Genomic DNA, 18,011 nt, shown 5'->3' with positions numbered 1-18,011 from the left:
CCATATGATGATATTTCCATGGTTTTAACATTTGCTTCCTTGAGTAAGGAAGGCAAGGATTTTCTCTTTATATAGCATGCTAACCAAGTCTCCTGTTATCCTCCGAAGATTTCAAAGGGAAAAAACCTATTCCAGTTTGTTATGATCTTGACCAACTGTTTTTAATTTCAGGGCACGTGAAACCTGCACAAACTTCCGTGGTAGTACGTTATAATAACTGCACACTCCCTTAGGCTGAGGCTACTCACCTAGCTATGAGAAAGATAACTTACTGAGCCATGCTTATAGATTGGCTATCAGAATGAGGGCTTCCTGTGCGGGGTAATCAATATAGCAATAGTAAGCATTTTCAAACAAGAACCCTTGATTCTTTTGTATGTCTTTAGGACAGACATCTTAAAACGGAGAGTCCCCTCATAATTCCAGGCAATTGAAAGATAAGATGCTACAGAAGTATCCAGGTTATTTCTAAATAGGTGTAAAGACTAAACTGTTGAACAGATGGAGTGCTTCTCTTGATGTTTCCATCTGTATCTGAAACAATAGATTTTAACTGATTTAAGAAGTGCACAACAAACAGAAGAAAAGGAGGAACATTACAGAAATAAAATACACTCCCAATCACTGTAATGCATGTTGGATTACAAAGGGTGACACAGAGCACAACACTCCTTGATTCCAGTATGAGCTTTAACTGATTGCAAAGCAAAGAATTCAGTATATTTATATTAGAATCAAAAGTTTCCATACATTAATGACCTATGGACAAATATTTTCAGTCTTTTAAAGAAAGTTTTTGCAAAAAAACACTTTTTTTTTTTTTTCGAAATGTCAATAACTGCTAGTGATTTTTTCTTTGGTCTGTGAGAATGCTCTTTCTTATAGTCTCACTGTGCAGGTTGTTGTTGGTGCATGGCTTTACACTGTGTACAAGAGCAAAGCACAGGAATCTGGGTACACTTAGTTTTCTTCCTAGAGCCTTGTTAATTTTCACACAACAGGCTGATAACTTAAAAGTGGAACCTAAGCAGGTGACAAGAAAACCTCAAAATCTGCCTGCAGTTTAATTTTTTTTGGTTAAGTGAACAGTTTTGGAGATGTACAGGTATTTCTGCCAGTCCTAGCCATGCTACCTGAATACCTTTTATGAACCAAGCTTAGCTGTAAGTTTCTCCAGAAAAGGATTTTTAGTTACTTCCTTGCCGCTTGTTTGGCTGGTGTTAGAAAGTGCAAAAGTGTGACAAATGAGAAAAAAATTTCATCGTGTCATTCCATTAAAAATTAAAAGATTACACAAAATGAGAGGCAGCAACACAACTTTTTATGATGATGTAAATCTGCACCTCCACTGTACTCTGTTGCAGAGCTGTGAGCATTCCACATGTACAAAATGATAAACTTTTCCCATCCTAAGATTATTGAATTTCAGAGATGTGTTTCGGTAGAGAAACTTGACAGACTTGGTACTGCCACAGGAACCGTACTGAAGCAAGCACCTGACGCTATGTATATATAATTATGAAAAAACAATGATAAACACTGGGTTGCGAAATGAGGCATTTGCAATTGATGTCGCCTGCATCAGCTTAATCCAACCCTCTTGGGCATTTGTGTGGCCATAACATCTGTAATCATGTCATCATCTGCTATTTTTTCCTGTAGGGCTCCACACTAAATTCAGGGCACAGAACGGCACTGCTCAGCTGACGAATAGCTCCTTACTGTTTTGATTTGACATTTTTCCATGCTTAGCACCATTCCTCGCTTGATGTACACTCTTCAAAGTGTGCTCTTCATGCAGGATTATGTCTTCATAGATCGTTTTTTTTTTTGTTAGTTTCTAAGTCATTCAGAAGCCATAGTTCATTTTTACACCATTGCATTCTACAAATAGTAAATAATGCATGAAATGTGCGGCACTGATACTAGGACACTCAGTAGCCTTGGGTGTTCAGTTCAAGACACTTAGCATCTTTAGAGTCCAGTAGCACATGAACTAGTTTAGTTACTGTTTCAAATTATGTGATCCTTAACATCAGTCTGTGACTGTTAACAGATCACAGGTCTCCAGGTGAAAGGCCAGAAAGGGAATCCTCAGGGACCAGCTGTGAAATCCAACCAGTGAAAGCACCTTTTGCACAATATACTCCCTTGCTATATAATCCTATATAATCCTAGTATTTCCTAAATGAAGCCCTGAAATGGCACTAGATGGGGCAGAAGTCGTGAAATTTAATCAAGATGCATATGCACTGGGCAACGATGCTTGCATTTCATAGTTTTTGAATACCTGACCTTCCAACTTCACTAGCATTGCTTCAAGGTAGCTTTGTGTGTCTAAGACCCAAGAGTTTTCTAACAACAAACCAAACCCTGGAATACTATCATCTAGCATACTGTAACCAACAGGGTCCTCCAGCATGGCCTGAACCACCACAGACAACTGCCATCACGCTGCTCCAGTAACTGGCAGCAAACGCATGTTGACATCCTGCTGGTGAATCAGCACTGGGAGGATGACACAGTTTTCCAACGGGGCTTCACAGTCTTCTGACAGCAGAGAGACTGTGGAAGGGCAAGCATTCCTTCTCTGGGGAAGAAATTTCCCTGGAACTCTGAAGGAAAATACACAGTAGTGGGCACAGGTTCTTTTCCCCAAATGCACCTTCCTTGCCCCATTTCTTCAACTTCTTTTCCTGGTCTCCTCATCGTAGCCTCATTGCAAGCTACTCAGCTCAATTTTCCATTCCTTAAGCTTCTCATCCAAGCTCAGGAACCTTGGCCTTCAGGTCCTAGCCTCATCACTCTCCAACCCAGTGCTGAATACAGATTCTCCTTCTGTATCAAGTATCATCAGCTCCTGGTCTTGCTTTGTCCAGTCTCTTCTCCATCCTTCCATTGTCTGTTTTTTCTACCCTGTTAAAAGTCTGCTTCTTGGCCCCCTGTATTCAAACCAGATGCTCTCCCCTTTGAGGCTGCTTGGGCCCAGGTCCTGGGCTCTGTCAAGGGGCAGCTGTGCTCTGCAGTGCGTCTCAGTCCTGATCAGTGAGTGTGCAGCCTCAGGTCCGGGCCTGATGGTGGGAAGAGGCATGGGTACGTACCATATGCCTGCATGCACTATTTTGTGAATGAAAGCCCAGCTGTGCAGGCAGCGCAGGAGCTGTGGAACACCCCAGTGGCTTCTCCAGCCTGTGGGGGTACACATTGCCTGCAGTTTAGACAGGCAGAGAAAGCACCAGGACAGTCTCCGTGTTCTCCTGTGAGACATCACAGCCCACAGCAGCTTAGACCAGTAATAAGTAATGAAAATCCTCCTGCCTAACAGAATATTATCGCTGCTAACAGAGTTCTCAGGAGCTAGCTGTAAAAAGCAACGTGCTCCTACTGAGCCTATGTAAGGGTCTCAGCATGAATACACATTGGCAAGTTTGTGGGGAAATATGAGACACTTCAGATACAAAGATTAGCCTCAAACCAGTTCTAAAGTATGTAGTGGTACCAGTGGTACCAAGGAAAATGATGCTTTTTTTTTGTCGTTGACATGTATTTTTCCCTACTCTCACTCTTTGAAATGGTCGAACTATATATGTTCATTTCATTGAAATGCATCTGAAATGATCGGATCATTTGGGATGAAGTAAATGAGAAAAGCCAAAACAACTAAACCTGAAAATTTCAGTTTGGAAGATTTGAGAAGAAAATTACAAAGAACTGGATAAATTATCTTTTAGTTTGGATATGTTCAGCAACAATAGTGCCACCACCTTCAGGTATTACAATATAATTAATACTTATTTTCTTTCATTTTAGAAAAAATATAATTTTCCTTTACTTTACATCAACTTAAAACCTTTTCATAGTTCACACAAAAGAGCAAGGTCAGAAACTAGGACCAAATTGTACTTGTTTTTCAAACGTTCATTCACAAGGCTTCATCTTCCAAGACCTTCCTCTAAGCTGCGTAATTTAAAAGTCCAGAAGGTGGCAGCAAATATGCTTCCTTACAAGAAAGAAACTATTCCAAGGAAAGCTAAGATGCCTGTGGCCAAAAAAGTTTCAGCCATTTGCTTTTTATAGGCATAAGTGTGTTCTATTTTGATAATCGTATATGGATAAAGATTAAATGATAATGGAAAGCACTGATTGTCTTTCATTTACACAGGTGCAAACTGAGCTAACTGAATAACTGATCTTTGACAGGTTAGCAGCACTCTTATGTTTCTTTTCCACAAAGGCATTTTGCAGTAGTGAAGGCCTAATTCTAATATCTTACTTTTCTCTTCTACCATTATTTGACAACAAAAGCATTGTCAAAAGTAGAATTTGTCACAAAGCTTATGTAAGATGGTTGACAGTAACTGTTTCATTAGTTTGCATGCTAATGGCAAAAACAAGATTATTCTTACCTGAAATAATACCACAGTTATAAACAATATAAACTTAGAATAAATTAGGTTCCAGTTCTAAAATTCCCTTTAAATTTCTGAAAGCAAGCCCTGACAGGACAGCTTCGAGGAAGTCAGGATCAGACATGAACTGTGTGATTCTGATGTTAACTAGTCTCAGTACAGCCACTGACAAGGCTTTAATTCTTAGACAGGTAAGATTCCCTGCCTCTCCAGCCATTAGTATCCTCATTAACCAAAAGGCTGCGTTCCAAATTTAGCCTGCTATAAATTATCTCCAGCGTTTCAAATAAATATGATTTTTTCCATTTTATTTCCAAATTTTATAAAATAGCTATAGTATTACTTATTTTGTCCTACCATTTTCCCAGTGGTTTGGTCTCTAACTGCAGTAGCCATTACATGCCCAGAGAAAGCAAAATGAGAACTGCATCACTCTGGGCTTTTTATAAAGGCAAGAGTCATTTTCTGAGACAATACAATTGTTTTATCTGCTTCCTCCTCCCTTGTCCCCTTTTTGTGTAAACATTAGCCAGGCGCTAATGTTGACTCAGATTTGAACATGCTTTGATATGGGATTAAGGCCCAGGACTATAATGAGCAGATAAAAATAAATCTGCCTTAATGACTTAGACACCTAAGTCAAATTTTTTTGAAGTGACTTAATCAGGTGGGAGTCTGTTTTGCAGAGAGTTTTACTGAGACATGGACTATTAAAAGTCCAACCTACTTTGAAAATAGAACTCTCGACTTTTTTCGAAAATTTAATATATGTCTCCTTAACTGGTGAAAAGGCAGTTTCAGCATGTAAACGTATGAACAGTTTTCACTTATTAAGAAAATGTGTCACCTGAGACAGAAAAATAGTTACTGTGAAATCATTTCACTACGTAGTATTTTGCATTCCCATTTGGTCTGTAAAATGAAAAATATCTTTCTGACTCGTGCCTTTAAAATTTGCACTATTTCATGAAACTAAGTATTGCTCTTTTTGTCTTTCACCTTTTCATAGCTATCAAGGAATCTGAAATAGCAGTCAGTTCCAAATAAGCAATTTTTCTGGACTATTGATTTAGCTATTATTGAATCAAAGGTAGACATTCACACTCCTTCAACTTACGTTAAACAGATCTTTATATGCACATGCCTTTTATGAGTACTGTGTTTACATTCATTTACTTGTATACCAAAAGTTTCTTTTGGAAGTAATATTACATTCATTTTAGTTCATACTAATACACAGCTTATAAATATCAAAGATGCTTGTGGTACAATAAATGTTTACTTCATTGACCAGTTTATAAACAGTTTGCATTTTAAAAGTCAGTGTTAACCTAAACCTACAGTTTAATCTGTTTGCATAGACACCCGAGCAGTCAGCTGCCTTTTTTAGGATCCTGTGATTGCAATGGACAGCTCTGATCTGCTTTTCCTCTTCGTGACATCCAAGAATCACTTTCCCTTCAATAACTGTTGTAGAAAAGATCTTTAGCTCAGAAAACGTTCACACGAGGCAAAGGAAAAGAACAAATTAATCACTGTACAGGGTTGTGGTTTGCTTTACAGCATACCACTTTGAGCGCCTGTATGGTATTACAATGAATGCTTTACAACAGGATTACAGTAACGCACTATGTCATAATGTAATAATTCTGGCAGCATTTCACTCTTCCTTCCCTTCTCCCTTGATTTCTGAGAAGAAGAATGGAAAAACTCTACCCCTCTTTTTATGATCTTCTTGTAGCTTAAGAGAGACAGAGGGTAGAATAATTATTCTCTATTTGCTCTTCATACTTTCCACTGTCTCACTTACGATCTGGGGTTTGTGCATTCTTTTTAGAATGTGCTTGCCAAAAGAATTATCTCCAAGAATTAAATATGAAGGGAAAATAATAGAAAGTATCACTATGTCTGGCTCCTGCTGTCCAGTAAATGAATGATGAATTCTAGTAGGTAAATGTTGCCTTAATTCCAAAGCTTGTGTTTTTTAGTTTGAAGGGACTGAACACCAAAGTAGTGATAGAAATCAGTATATGAATATAAAATACAGGTCTGCTTTGAACTTAGAAACTTTCGGACCTAGACTTTCAGTCTAGGAACACCGCTACCAATAATAAAAATTAACTGCAATGAAAACAAGGCAATACTGATCATCTCTCAGTTCCTGCATTTGGGATACACTTATATTTTAGCAAAATCATGCTTTTCTACAAGTACTTCAAACCTGTTTACCACAGAGCATGAAAAAAAATGTTCATTAACATATATTCTGAAGCCAAGATTATTCAATTTCAGAATAAAATAGGGGTAGATAGAAGTATTCTGTTTTTTAACTCAATAAAGTATTGCAAAAGTATGTCACTATGCAATGTACAAAAATGTGCAGCGCAGGGTGCTATTGGATTACTTTTATTACAACAGATACTATCATAACAATCTAGCAGACAGTAAGCTTAGAGACTAAATTCCTCCTCCTGAAGGTAAACACTGAGGCATTATGGCATACTGCACATAACTGATGCATTTGCTATATTTCTTTCATGGGTGATGAAAGAAATTCAATTATTTTCTGTGAAACAGACATGAAAATTAGAATATTCCCTTGAATCCAAAGGCCTGTAACTGCTTCAAGGTGCAGCCACTGTACAAAACTTAGTAGAATTGTTTCAGGCCAAAACTAATATTTAATTTTCCTAGATTTATTAAAAATAATATTCATATAAAATTTTGTTTCATTGTCTCTGAGTTTACGGGAATGTAGATGATGATGACAACTGCTTTTTATTTTAGGAAGACTGTAATTCAAAATAACTAAGGCTCACTGTAGCCAAATGTATTTTCACCTTCTTGGATCTTCTGAGTCTTCAAACCTTCTGCCCACCTTCAGCACAGCTATGGCTTTTTCTTTTGGGGAAATGTAGAGAATTCAGACAGCTCCTGCTGTCAATAGCTTCTTCCTTCAAAAATTTTTGGTCCACTCTTCCTCCCCATCAAAAGTCAGACAGCCAGGCACAACATTATAACTGGAAATTAGTACATAAGTGGGGCGCTCTGTTAAATTTTGCCTCAAATTCCTTCAGACCGTTATGGGACGGACAAAGCACCACAGCCTTTTTCCAGGTAAATCACCCAGAACACTATTTGCCCTCGCAGATTTTGTCCTCTCACAATCCAAAAAGATAATTCTTCATTAAAAACACACACTGTTAAGCCCTTCCTTCATGGAAGGAGAGATTAATCCTTACTTTACTAAATCTAGAGGGAATAGATTTGCAATTTCACATTTTAGAATTTTAAAGTTAAAAAACAGCCTATCATCAGAACTTTATCTAAATACAAGCTACCAAGTGAGAAAAGGAGAAGAATTTGACTGGTCCGAGAATATCAAAACAGGACAAAGCATGCTAAAGAACTGCCTACAGATGACAATCATCCAGCTGACAGTACCGTAATTTGGCAGTTTGATCTTGAAGCAGGAACTTTGTTGCTGTGATTTGGATGCGGGTTGAACGATCATCCAGAAGAAAGTAAGCATTGATTATCTTCAGTGACACAGAACTTACTGATGTGTTCACTGTACCCAATGTATCTAGTCTCCAAACAAGGTACTTAGTACCCAGCGAAGCTGGCCACTGGGGCATTCTTTGGATAGCCTAGTCTGTTTTTCTGCCAGAATGAAGTCTCTCAGATGATGGCTATTAAGGTGAGTCTAGAAATGTACATAAATATGCAAGATCCAGGAGACCAATGAAAAAAAATGCATAAGCTACTCTGGCAAATTGAAAGCCAAGGCCTTCAAACAGTACTCTGGCAAAATGGACAAGACTTGAAATAATAACTATTATCTTGGGGTTCTGAGGTAGAAAAGGAAACTATTTATCACCTATTAAGGAAATATTTTTTTCCAGATAAACTGGCGCTATCCCTCACTGGCCAGGTAAATTGTTACAGTTGCTGCAGGTTACCTGGCAGTCTATAAATCGAATTCCATTGAAAAAAAATCTATCATCACAGATGTTTTCATCTAATAGAGTGATCACTGGGTAATCCTATTCAGAGCCAAGGAAAGCCATCCTTACGTAATGAAATGTTCTTCACCTCGTGAGCCATTATGAACTACTAGGATTCTCATGCTGGCATTTTATCCCTGAGAGCCTGACTGAAGTTCAAAACAAAACACAAAAGGAACACGAGGAATTTTAGTACAACTAAGCTCATTCCCAAGGCAGTACTGATGTTCTAGTTCGCCGACTGCGTATCTTCCTGCAAGGCCTAATATTCTCACCAATGACAGACCCCGGATGCACAAAAGCTAATAAACTCAGCAGAATCTCATACCAAAATGGAAAAAAGATTTTTATTTGCCTATAAGACTAAAATCTTCCATAGCCAAAGTATTTTGCTTTTTTTTTTCATAAGGACCAATTCAGAAGATGTAATAATATTCTCCAGATTATCAGTATTTGAGATTCTGCTTTTTCTACAACAACACTTACATGCTGAATTTATGATTTACATGATATTGGAGGTGTTGTGGATAGATACGATTTGAGCTACAAACATATCTTCATTGAGCTCTTCCAAATTAAGGACGTAGCAGGTTCTCAAGCCAGTAAAACACTCATCCCTGAATCTGGTTCTCAAAACTCTGTGCTAGTTCCTGTATACTGCACTGTTTGATTCATGCGGAAGCTTTTTCTATGAGGTCATTTTAGCTCTCTTCTGCCAGTTCCCTTTCTTTGCCTTATACGATAACAAAGCTACCTGTAAACTAGTTTCCATCATCACAGAATAATGTCTTATTTTCCATTAATGATCTTGATCTTCTGTTGAATTTGATTAACACCTGTACTAAGAAAATGTAGAACCCTATATATATGCTATAATGTGAACATTTAGTTTTGTCTACACTATTTCTGCTTTTACAAGTTAAACTTCTACCTTCATAACATAGTAGAATGGACCATTTTGTTAGAGAAATGGTGAAATACACTTGATAACTCATCATTCTCTGACTAAACCCTGTCAAAGAAAGTTATCATCTTCTGCTTTATCACTAATGGTTAGGCCAAAATGATACTTCTGCAACTTGATGAACTCTGGAGTTTCTCTCTAAACATGACAGACTAAATAGTATCTTTATCTAATTCTCTTGAAATGTCAGGTATTTTATGCAACACTCCTTTCAACAGTATCATTTCCCTCTGCATCTCTGGAATCCTACAAAGCACTTACAGGGCTTGGAACTGGAATGTCCATTAAATAAAGGGGACATTTTCTGTCTACTCAGCACAATGTTCTAGAACCCTCCTGAGAGCAGTTGACACAGGTAGACTAACTAGGTGAACCTCTTTGATCAACTTTTTCATCCCACTGTAGAATCTTATCTTAGTTTCATGGTTCAGGTTGTCGGACTAATTTCTAATAGAAACTGCATCTCATTTTGCATACCTATTTTGATTTTGCGCTTTCAAAAAATTTATTCTTGCCAATAATTTAAACAAAATGCACTAACCAGGCTTGCTGAATAAGGTCTTTCTGTGGATTCAGTGAAGAAGGAAACTGCAATACATCAGAGGAAGGAGAAGTAGTCTGACTGGCCTATCTGGGTCTGCCACTCATTGGCCCCAAGCATGATCTGTTACCTGGACTCTTATTTTCCAGGTAAGAAAAGGAAATCCCTCCTATTAGGTGAAGATATGGAGAAACTTTAAGCCATTCTTGACAGTATATAACTACATCTGAGGGGAAAAAAAATTCTTTTTCTTCTCTTCACTTACCTTACAAATGGATAATTTTTGCTTTTCATATGCTACCATCTTAGAGTACTCAGTTGTGATCTGCTTATATGTGATGATCTGCTCAACCACATTTTAATGTTTGATCACCTCAAGATTTAAGTGAGGATTCTGGAAAATTAACTGAGCTAAGCTGCCTGAAATGAAGTATTTTTTCTGGATAGAAGTAAAACCTCATGAAAATTTGCCCTAAGTATGTGGGAGTAAGGTTAATAGTGTTGGGGAGTCTCCTCTGTGGAACTGCAGACTGGGAACAACTGATCATAGCTAAGAGGTGAAAGGACACTCCTGTTATAAAGCATTAGTTGTGAAACTTGCCAAAACTTGTGTGTCACTATACACTTTAAGAGATTCGGACTGAGTACCACCAACCTGAAAATAATGAAATCAGTATTCTCTTTCTCAGTTTCCATCTCTCATATACAAGGCTGATATTAAAGCATAACTCAAAAGACTGTGTTGAAGCAGAGGTCTCTTAAGTCTCTTAAATGCATCAAGATCCTGTGACAGAAAAGCCTATAAAACGGGACATTTCTATGTGAATCTTTGCTAGATAAGCTATACCTTGTATGATCAGATACCTAGATCTGCTCACAGTATTTTAAGTTTGGGAAGCTAATTAGGAAAAGTAACACAGGCCAATGTTGTCTGAATGAAATTCTAGGAAAGTGTCTGGCAAAAGAGCCTGGAATTTCACACCAGATTCTAGAATTAAAGGCAGTTAAACCTCAGGATATGAATCAATGGGTGTAAATCAATGAGTTTAGGAGCCACATGTATAGAGACTACTCAGTAAGAACAATGTAATTTTTCTGTGAAACACAAAGAACATGTCTGGCTTGGGGAAAAGGCTGTACCTGTCTCATACGCTGCCAAATGACTGTTGCAGCAGAACCTTCTCATGAACACAGTTTCTGTTTCAAAGTGCTGCATTACTAAGAAGATTAGGATTTGTCAAATATGAATGGATTGCTCCTATAAATGGGTCGGAATGTACTGAAATTTTGAGGGCATTGCCTTTTAAAGAAGCCAGTTTAAGTAGCGTCATGTAAGGGTATTACGTGAATGATTGCATTAATGTCTTTAATTTTTTGTGTTCATTTTTCTGCCCTGAAAAGTGAAAACTAGGATAAGTCTAATAATTTTAGAGTAAGAAATGCCTTTCTTAAAAGGAGATTGCCAAAGATATGTTCTTGGTCTGTTATCAAATAAATTAGGCTGTGCCTGCATGTGAGAAAGAATCTTGTAAACACAAACAGAACTGTCACAACATGACTTCCTTTTTCATTATTAAGAATGGTCTTTTCAGAACAAGGCACACTAGCTAAGTAGTGGAAAAGCTGCACAGTGGCTAACTTAATTGTACCTTTTCAGTGAAAGCCTGTCTTTGGTCTGTTTACTTGCTTCAAAAATTCAATTTGCTTGGTCTTTGTTCCTGTTTCTTTCTTTGCCTCCTTTTTAATAACTCCTCTCTTTCCACTAAATTAAAAAGTACCCATAGACATAAAAAGGGATTGCCAGGATGTCATGTGCTTTCAGGGTCTGCTGCTCCAGTTAGGAAGAGAAGGGACTTCCTTTTTTGTTGTTTAATATCTGTAACTATATTTGGTATTTTGTTTTCCTAGGAAAGAAGCAGTGGACGCTCATTATCACTTCCTGGGAGACCTTCTTCATTCATTTCTCGAGCCATGTCTCCTACTTCTCCGCTTATATTTCAGCCTGCCCCTGATTATTTCAGCAAGCCAGACACAACAGCCGACAGGCCTGGCAAGAGACTGACTCCCTGGGAAGCAGCAGCAAGATCCCCTCTTGGCCTAGTGGATGAAGCTTTTGCGCCCCAAAGCATGCAGGAATCCATTGCTGCTAACGTAGTATCAGCAGCTCGCAGGAAAACACTTCCTGAGCCACCAGATGAATGGAAACAAAAAGTTTCTTATGAGCCTCCAGCCCCCAGCAGTAGTGTAGCCTTATTAGGAGGGAAGAAATCGGGTATTGTATCACCCCCCAAAAGCTCCCTGTCTGCCCCAAGTGCCACCACGCAGGCTGGCTCTCAGCTGCAGTATGCTTACTGCAGTCAACGATCCAGAACAGACCCTGATATAATGTCCATGGATTCCAGGTCTGACTATTGCTTGTCAACAGCTGATTCCAACTACAATCCACAGCCAAGGGGATGGAGGCGTCCAACATGAGCAGCTGAATATTCTCCCTTCTTCCAGCTTTCCAAGCCTTAGATTTGAGTTGGAGAAGGCAAGTTTCTTGTTGGCCTGACGATCTCTGAACTAAAGAAATGAGGAGGCAAAATTGAACAGAGCACAGTTTTCACACAACTGCAGGGCTAGCAGCCTCTAGAATAGACTCAGTTTTACACCTAACCTAAGACTGTTGTGTTCGTCAAAAATACACATTTCTTGGGGTGAGGGGTGGGATGAAAGTGGAGCAACCGATGTACTCGATACAAAAATCTAGAAAGGATGTAGATAGAGACAGTACAAGTGCTTGCAGTTAAGCTAATGTGAAAAAAAAAGTAAAATAAGGGCATTTTAAAAGCAAGAAGTATTTTACAGGTTCTTGTAGGTTCGCTGGGTGTGTCTGACATCTGAGTTCCAAGGTACTAGATAAAACCAGACTTGGGAAAATTCCAGTGGAAGTGGAATACTTGGAAGCACTGGCTTATCTGCCATATACTTTCTTTACTGCATTTTTTATGTGAGCAAAGGAAGTAAATCAATGAATATTTTTACTGTGGCAACAGTTAAAATACATCTGCGATCATGGTACCTGAATCCTTACGACATGTAGATATATGCAGTCTTAAGCAGTCATCCATTTCAGATGGATTTCAAGACAGTTTCGATGAAGTTTTACATATTGTAATTAATCAAATAATCTGAACACAACAGAAAGAAATGTGTTATTAATAGAGATCAGTACCATGATACTTGAACAACAAACAGGATGAGGAAAGTCTTCAAAGTATATTTAAACTGGATTGCAAGTTAAGTTTATAATAAACTATCAAACAAGTCAGAGGCTGAACAGCCTTTATTTCTCTGTGAAATGCACTACTTGCTGAACATTTACTGCTACAGTGTCTGGTAATCTGACTGGCTGGGCAGTTATTCTTAGTATCTAGGTAGCTCAATGTTTAGAAAGCTTTTGAATTGTATTCTCAGTTTGGAAGACATAGATAAGTTGATTATCAAGAACAATATCTGTTCTACATAGAAACTGGTATGTGAAAGAGGGTTTATGAGATGTGTTACATGGTGTGAGTCTAGCACAAACAGCAAAATTTGGATGGTTGGTTACAATTAAACTGTCTTGATTGGTCTGAAGAGACGGTAAATAATTTTTGCTGGTGATACATATCCTGCATTTATAGCTTATTTAAACAATAGAAATATGTGGCTAAAAATATATGTATTCCAAGCTTATTGGGTAGTTTAGATGTTGCTAAAGTATTAAATGAATACCCCAAGTTTTACAAAGTGCCCTGCATCCTCCTCATTTCGTGGGGCATTCTTCAAGGATCTGTCAAGCGCAGTCAGCTAAAATTACTGCAGAAGCACTGTTAACTATCCTTAGCTTCAATAAGGTGTAGGCTGTGAGTAAAGTGGTTAGATCAGAAAGGACTAAGACATATACACAGTAAGAAAGAATATATTATAAAATATTCCCTTCTGCAAAGAATTTCCCATTATAGCAATTATAAAATATAACTGGTATAACGGAAAGAGGAAAATTAAGCCCAAGCTCAGTTGAGCTGAACTTCCCATAAGAACAAATAATTACATGAAAAATATACCCTTAATGAGTTTAAGTTGGCAGTAATTCTCTAGTCAAACAGAAGTCTCCCTGAAATCAGCTGATCCTTTTGATCAAGCAGGAAATGAAGTCATGGGACCTGTAAACCTTTAAACTAGGATCATATTGCTGTATCACCTTAGAAATTTATTTCACAAGTTATGAATTTGCAAAGAAAAGATAATTTAGAAAAATTACATGAACAAGGCTGCCACAGTATGCCTGAAAATGAGCTTTGCACCTCAGAGTCATACCTGTACATAATTGGAGTAAATTTTTCTGCCACACAGGCAAAAATGCATTTTTTTCATGCAGAGTCCCTGAACTTACGGTCCATATTACCATAATAAAACAATTCCCTGTACCCAAGTCAAGTTCAGGTTTCTGTTGTGAACTATATCCTTTACATTGTTAAACTGGAAACCAGATTAATGTGTTTGCAGTAAGGGATTTTTTTACCCGATACAATTATTTTAATTGTCAGAATCAGATGCTTAACTTCTGAATTCTCATTGAAACTAATGTTGTGAATTCTAAGGTCACACATCTACCACAAGGAAATGTGTGCTTAATTTTAAGGTACATGCAATTAAAAGTTCCCAAAAGTATTTTTAAATTTTGGTGTTACAAAAAAGGTTATGGTACAAAGTGATGTTAAAAAGCATTTAATGCTGTGATCACAAAGCAATTCAGAAAAACATACTCCAGGATCAAGCTCTAACACCCACCCCCCCAAATATGCAACAAACATGTAAGAATGGCAGAATCAGAACATTTCAGACAGCATCACTGACTTTCAGTCAATGTCCCAAGAAAAACAAAGTGTAGCCTTATAATTTCCTGCTATTCACAAGAAGGAATTCATTAAGTACTTCTGTGAACATGAAAATTACTGACGTTGGGCTTCATGTGGCTTCGTATCTTACCATAGATTAACTTGGGTGTTTAACATAATCTACAACAGGTTTTTTTTTCCCCTCCTGCTGAGGATTTAGTAGCTCTCTTTCCCATATGGATTCTCTCATATCTAATAAGGAATGAGTTCATACTGCAGCATTTCCCTCAATAGCAACACTGGTAAGTGTATCCGCCCTCCGCCCAGCCATCTATTTTTACAAAGTCTGTGGGCAATGGATTGTCTTTGAGATCTATTCCGCTGCCACACAGAAATGAAACAAATAAACATTTTCAAAGTTATTAATGGGAGGACAGACAAACACAGAGGCATGCAGACAGATCACATAGCCCTGTTTACAAAGGAAATCAGGCTAAAACCAGATTGAGACAATGGACTGACTTCAATGGAAGCAGCAGGCCCAGACTACTAAATCAAGTATTAATGCATACAGAGCTTTATGAAGAACCACACGGCATTTCTCACTTTCTGTTCTTCGCCCCGTTCCTCTACTAGCAAAGCATCTTTCTATCAAATAGTTGTGACTTGTGCGTGAGTTCTGAATATATTAATGCAAGTATTCCTTACCTTTGTTTTTGAATGCACAGATCTGCTCAGTGAGGAAAAAATTCTCTTGGTATTTTACATAGGTTGGTTTTGTGTTCACCCTCAGAGGTGTCTCTGTTAATATGCAGGGTATTTGAATACACAATACAGCTGAAAATTTAGTTTCTTTAGTTATGTTAGATGATGATGTTCACAACTCTCATTCATAATTTGTTTTCATTTTGGTTTGCTTTAACACAACCAAATATCTATTCACATTGCATTTCTGCCTAGTAGCAAAAGACTATATTATCTTTATAAAAGGCTTTTCACTTCCAAAGACTTTTTGTTCACTGCAAAGGACACTTTATTTGAGAGTGCATGCCAGAGATGTAAATTGTATCATTTAATAAAGTGATTTGACCAATCGGATGAGAAACACAATTTTGTTTTCCCTAAATTCTTGTCTGTTTGTTTAAATAATCTGAACCCAAGTAAAGCCTAATCTCTTTTTTTCTGCACCATTTTTAGATTCACTGACTTTGCCTTTCGGTGACCTCGTGCTGATATGAGGTTCTAGAAGCTTAAATCAACATCAGGTCAAATGGCAACTTGTCAAATTCAGTAGAATTTCATTTTCATATTGACTAAGCAGAGGAAGGAAACGCAGAGAAGCACAATCTACCCAGGTAAAGTAATATGGTCAGAGCAGTTTTTATTTGACCATTTTCATCCTCACAATAAAAAACTACAGGTAACAGCTACTTACTATAATTACTTGCCTACATTACCTGCATCTAAACCCCTGTTTAGTTCCTGTATGTTTGTTCATAATAGCTGCATTGCTGTATTCCCTTGCTGTTTATTCTTAATTAAAACATACTATCTCAAGAAGAAAAATATTGAGAATAAATTCTGGACCCAGTCTGTTTTTCAGGCTATTTGGTGAATAGCTTTTAGGGAAATAAGGACAGCATGTACAATCTATCTGTGAAAAGCCAGATCAAATTTACACTATTTATATGAAATGAATCATGAATCACAAAGCAGTTTTTGCATTCGTAAAGCAAGCAGGATTTTGCCCCCAATACAAGAAAAACGATTGATGCATGTAAGACTTGGGGAACTGATAAAGCTTGACAGTAGCATTTTAACAATGTTGCTCTACAAAGGGTTTACAAGGTTATAAGAGACTCAGTATTATCCCTTTTCATGGTTACATTTTCATTCTTCTTTGGGAAGTTCTTAAATACATCGTAAAGAAAGAAATCATAAGCCAGATTCACAGCTTAATGTAACTCCCTTGACTTCAGTAATTTGCAACAGATTAAAAAATCTCATGACACAAGCAAACAGTCATTGGTTTTGTATGACGTTTTACCCTCCAGAGAATATACTTTGGGTTTCTTGAAATGGCCTAGATTTTCTGGTACGTTCATCAACATTTAAGAGAGTTTAAAATGACTGCAGTGTGGCAGACTGCTCCATTACTGAATGTGAGTCTGGTGGAATTAATATTTGGTGTAATGAGTAATCTTAAATTCAGAAAGGAAAGCGGATGTTTCCAGGCCAGTATCCGCTTTTCCTCGAATTGAACATAAGTGCTTTTACATTGTTCACTGGATATATTATTGGATTTTTAAAGTCTTGTGTTGCTGCTGAGCCAGAAACAGCACTCAATATGCCGTAAATTGTTTGGTATTTGTTCACACATTTTCAGTCCTATAAAAGGACTCAAGTATTTTATATTCAAAACAAAATGACCTCAGGAGTGTTTGTGTGCACCCATGCCCAAGTTGTTTGTGGTTTTGGGCTTTTTTTTTTTTCCCAGAGAAAGAACATATTGTGTCACGGTACAGTCCAAATACAGCTGGAAGGTACAATAGAAGTGACACACGTTTAGAAAAGAGGGTGTTGATAAACCCCTAGCTATTACTAATACCTAGGTCTATTTTCATCTTTAAAATAAAGCAAAACATGAGGATAATTTGTCTATATAGTGCAGAGGTTCATGACTTATTTTTTGCCCACAAATAAAGAAACCTAAGGAAAGATATGCTAATTGCTGGAAAAATAATTTTGTATATTGTAAACAATTTTCAGCAGGCTGTAGAGAAGCAGAATTTGTCCAAGGCAAAAAAAAAAAAAGGAAAATAAGAAGCTTTACAGTATTCAGAATCAGAATAATAGATGCACTGGTGAGTTTTCCCAGCATGGACAACCTCATGGGACTCTGGCAGTTACAAAACAGCCGCCACTTTTCAATATTATTAAGAATTTGCTAAGCCACCTTAGTTTTAATCAGTCACTTCCTGTTATTAATAGATGCACTTGAGTTTAATCTCAGAAAATCAGTAATTTTTGGAAAACAAGATTCAACATAAAGTCAGCTATGCTCAACTCTATGGTATTTCTAATAATTTTTTCTAACAGAAAAGCTTATAAGCATAAACGGCACATAGCATTTTTGATCAGATGCTCATCAGCTACTCTGATTTTCAGGTCTGTTCAAGACAGTTAATATTTAGTTAAATGCAAATCTCTCACCTATTTAGCTTA

At 37.4% G+C, this 18,011-nt stretch overlaps 1 protein-coding gene across 1 annotated transcript in view; it reads left to right on the top strand.

The window, feature by feature from the left end:
* SYNPO2 (synaptopodin 2) overlaps positions 1-15,884 on the top strand; it is a 96,558-nt gene extending 80,674 nt beyond the window's left edge. Inside the window, exon 5 of the mRNA XM_064450551.1 lies at positions 11,830-15,884. Coding sequence (XP_064306621.1) covers positions 11,830-12,396 — 567 coding nt within the window. The 3' untranslated portion in view covers positions 12,397-15,884. The remainder of the gene's footprint in view (positions 1-11,829) is intronic.
* Positions 15,885-18,011: the final 2,127 nt, after the last annotated feature.

The sequence above is a fragment of the Phalacrocorax carbo genome, chromosome 4 (assembly GCF_963921805.1).
Source record: "Phalacrocorax carbo chromosome 4, bPhaCar2.1, whole genome shotgun sequence".
Lineage (NCBI taxonomy): Eukaryota > Metazoa > Chordata > Aves > Suliformes > Phalacrocoracidae > Phalacrocorax > Phalacrocorax carbo.
Note: the sequence above shows the minus strand (reverse complement) of the source record. Positions and strands in the feature narration are given on the sequence as shown.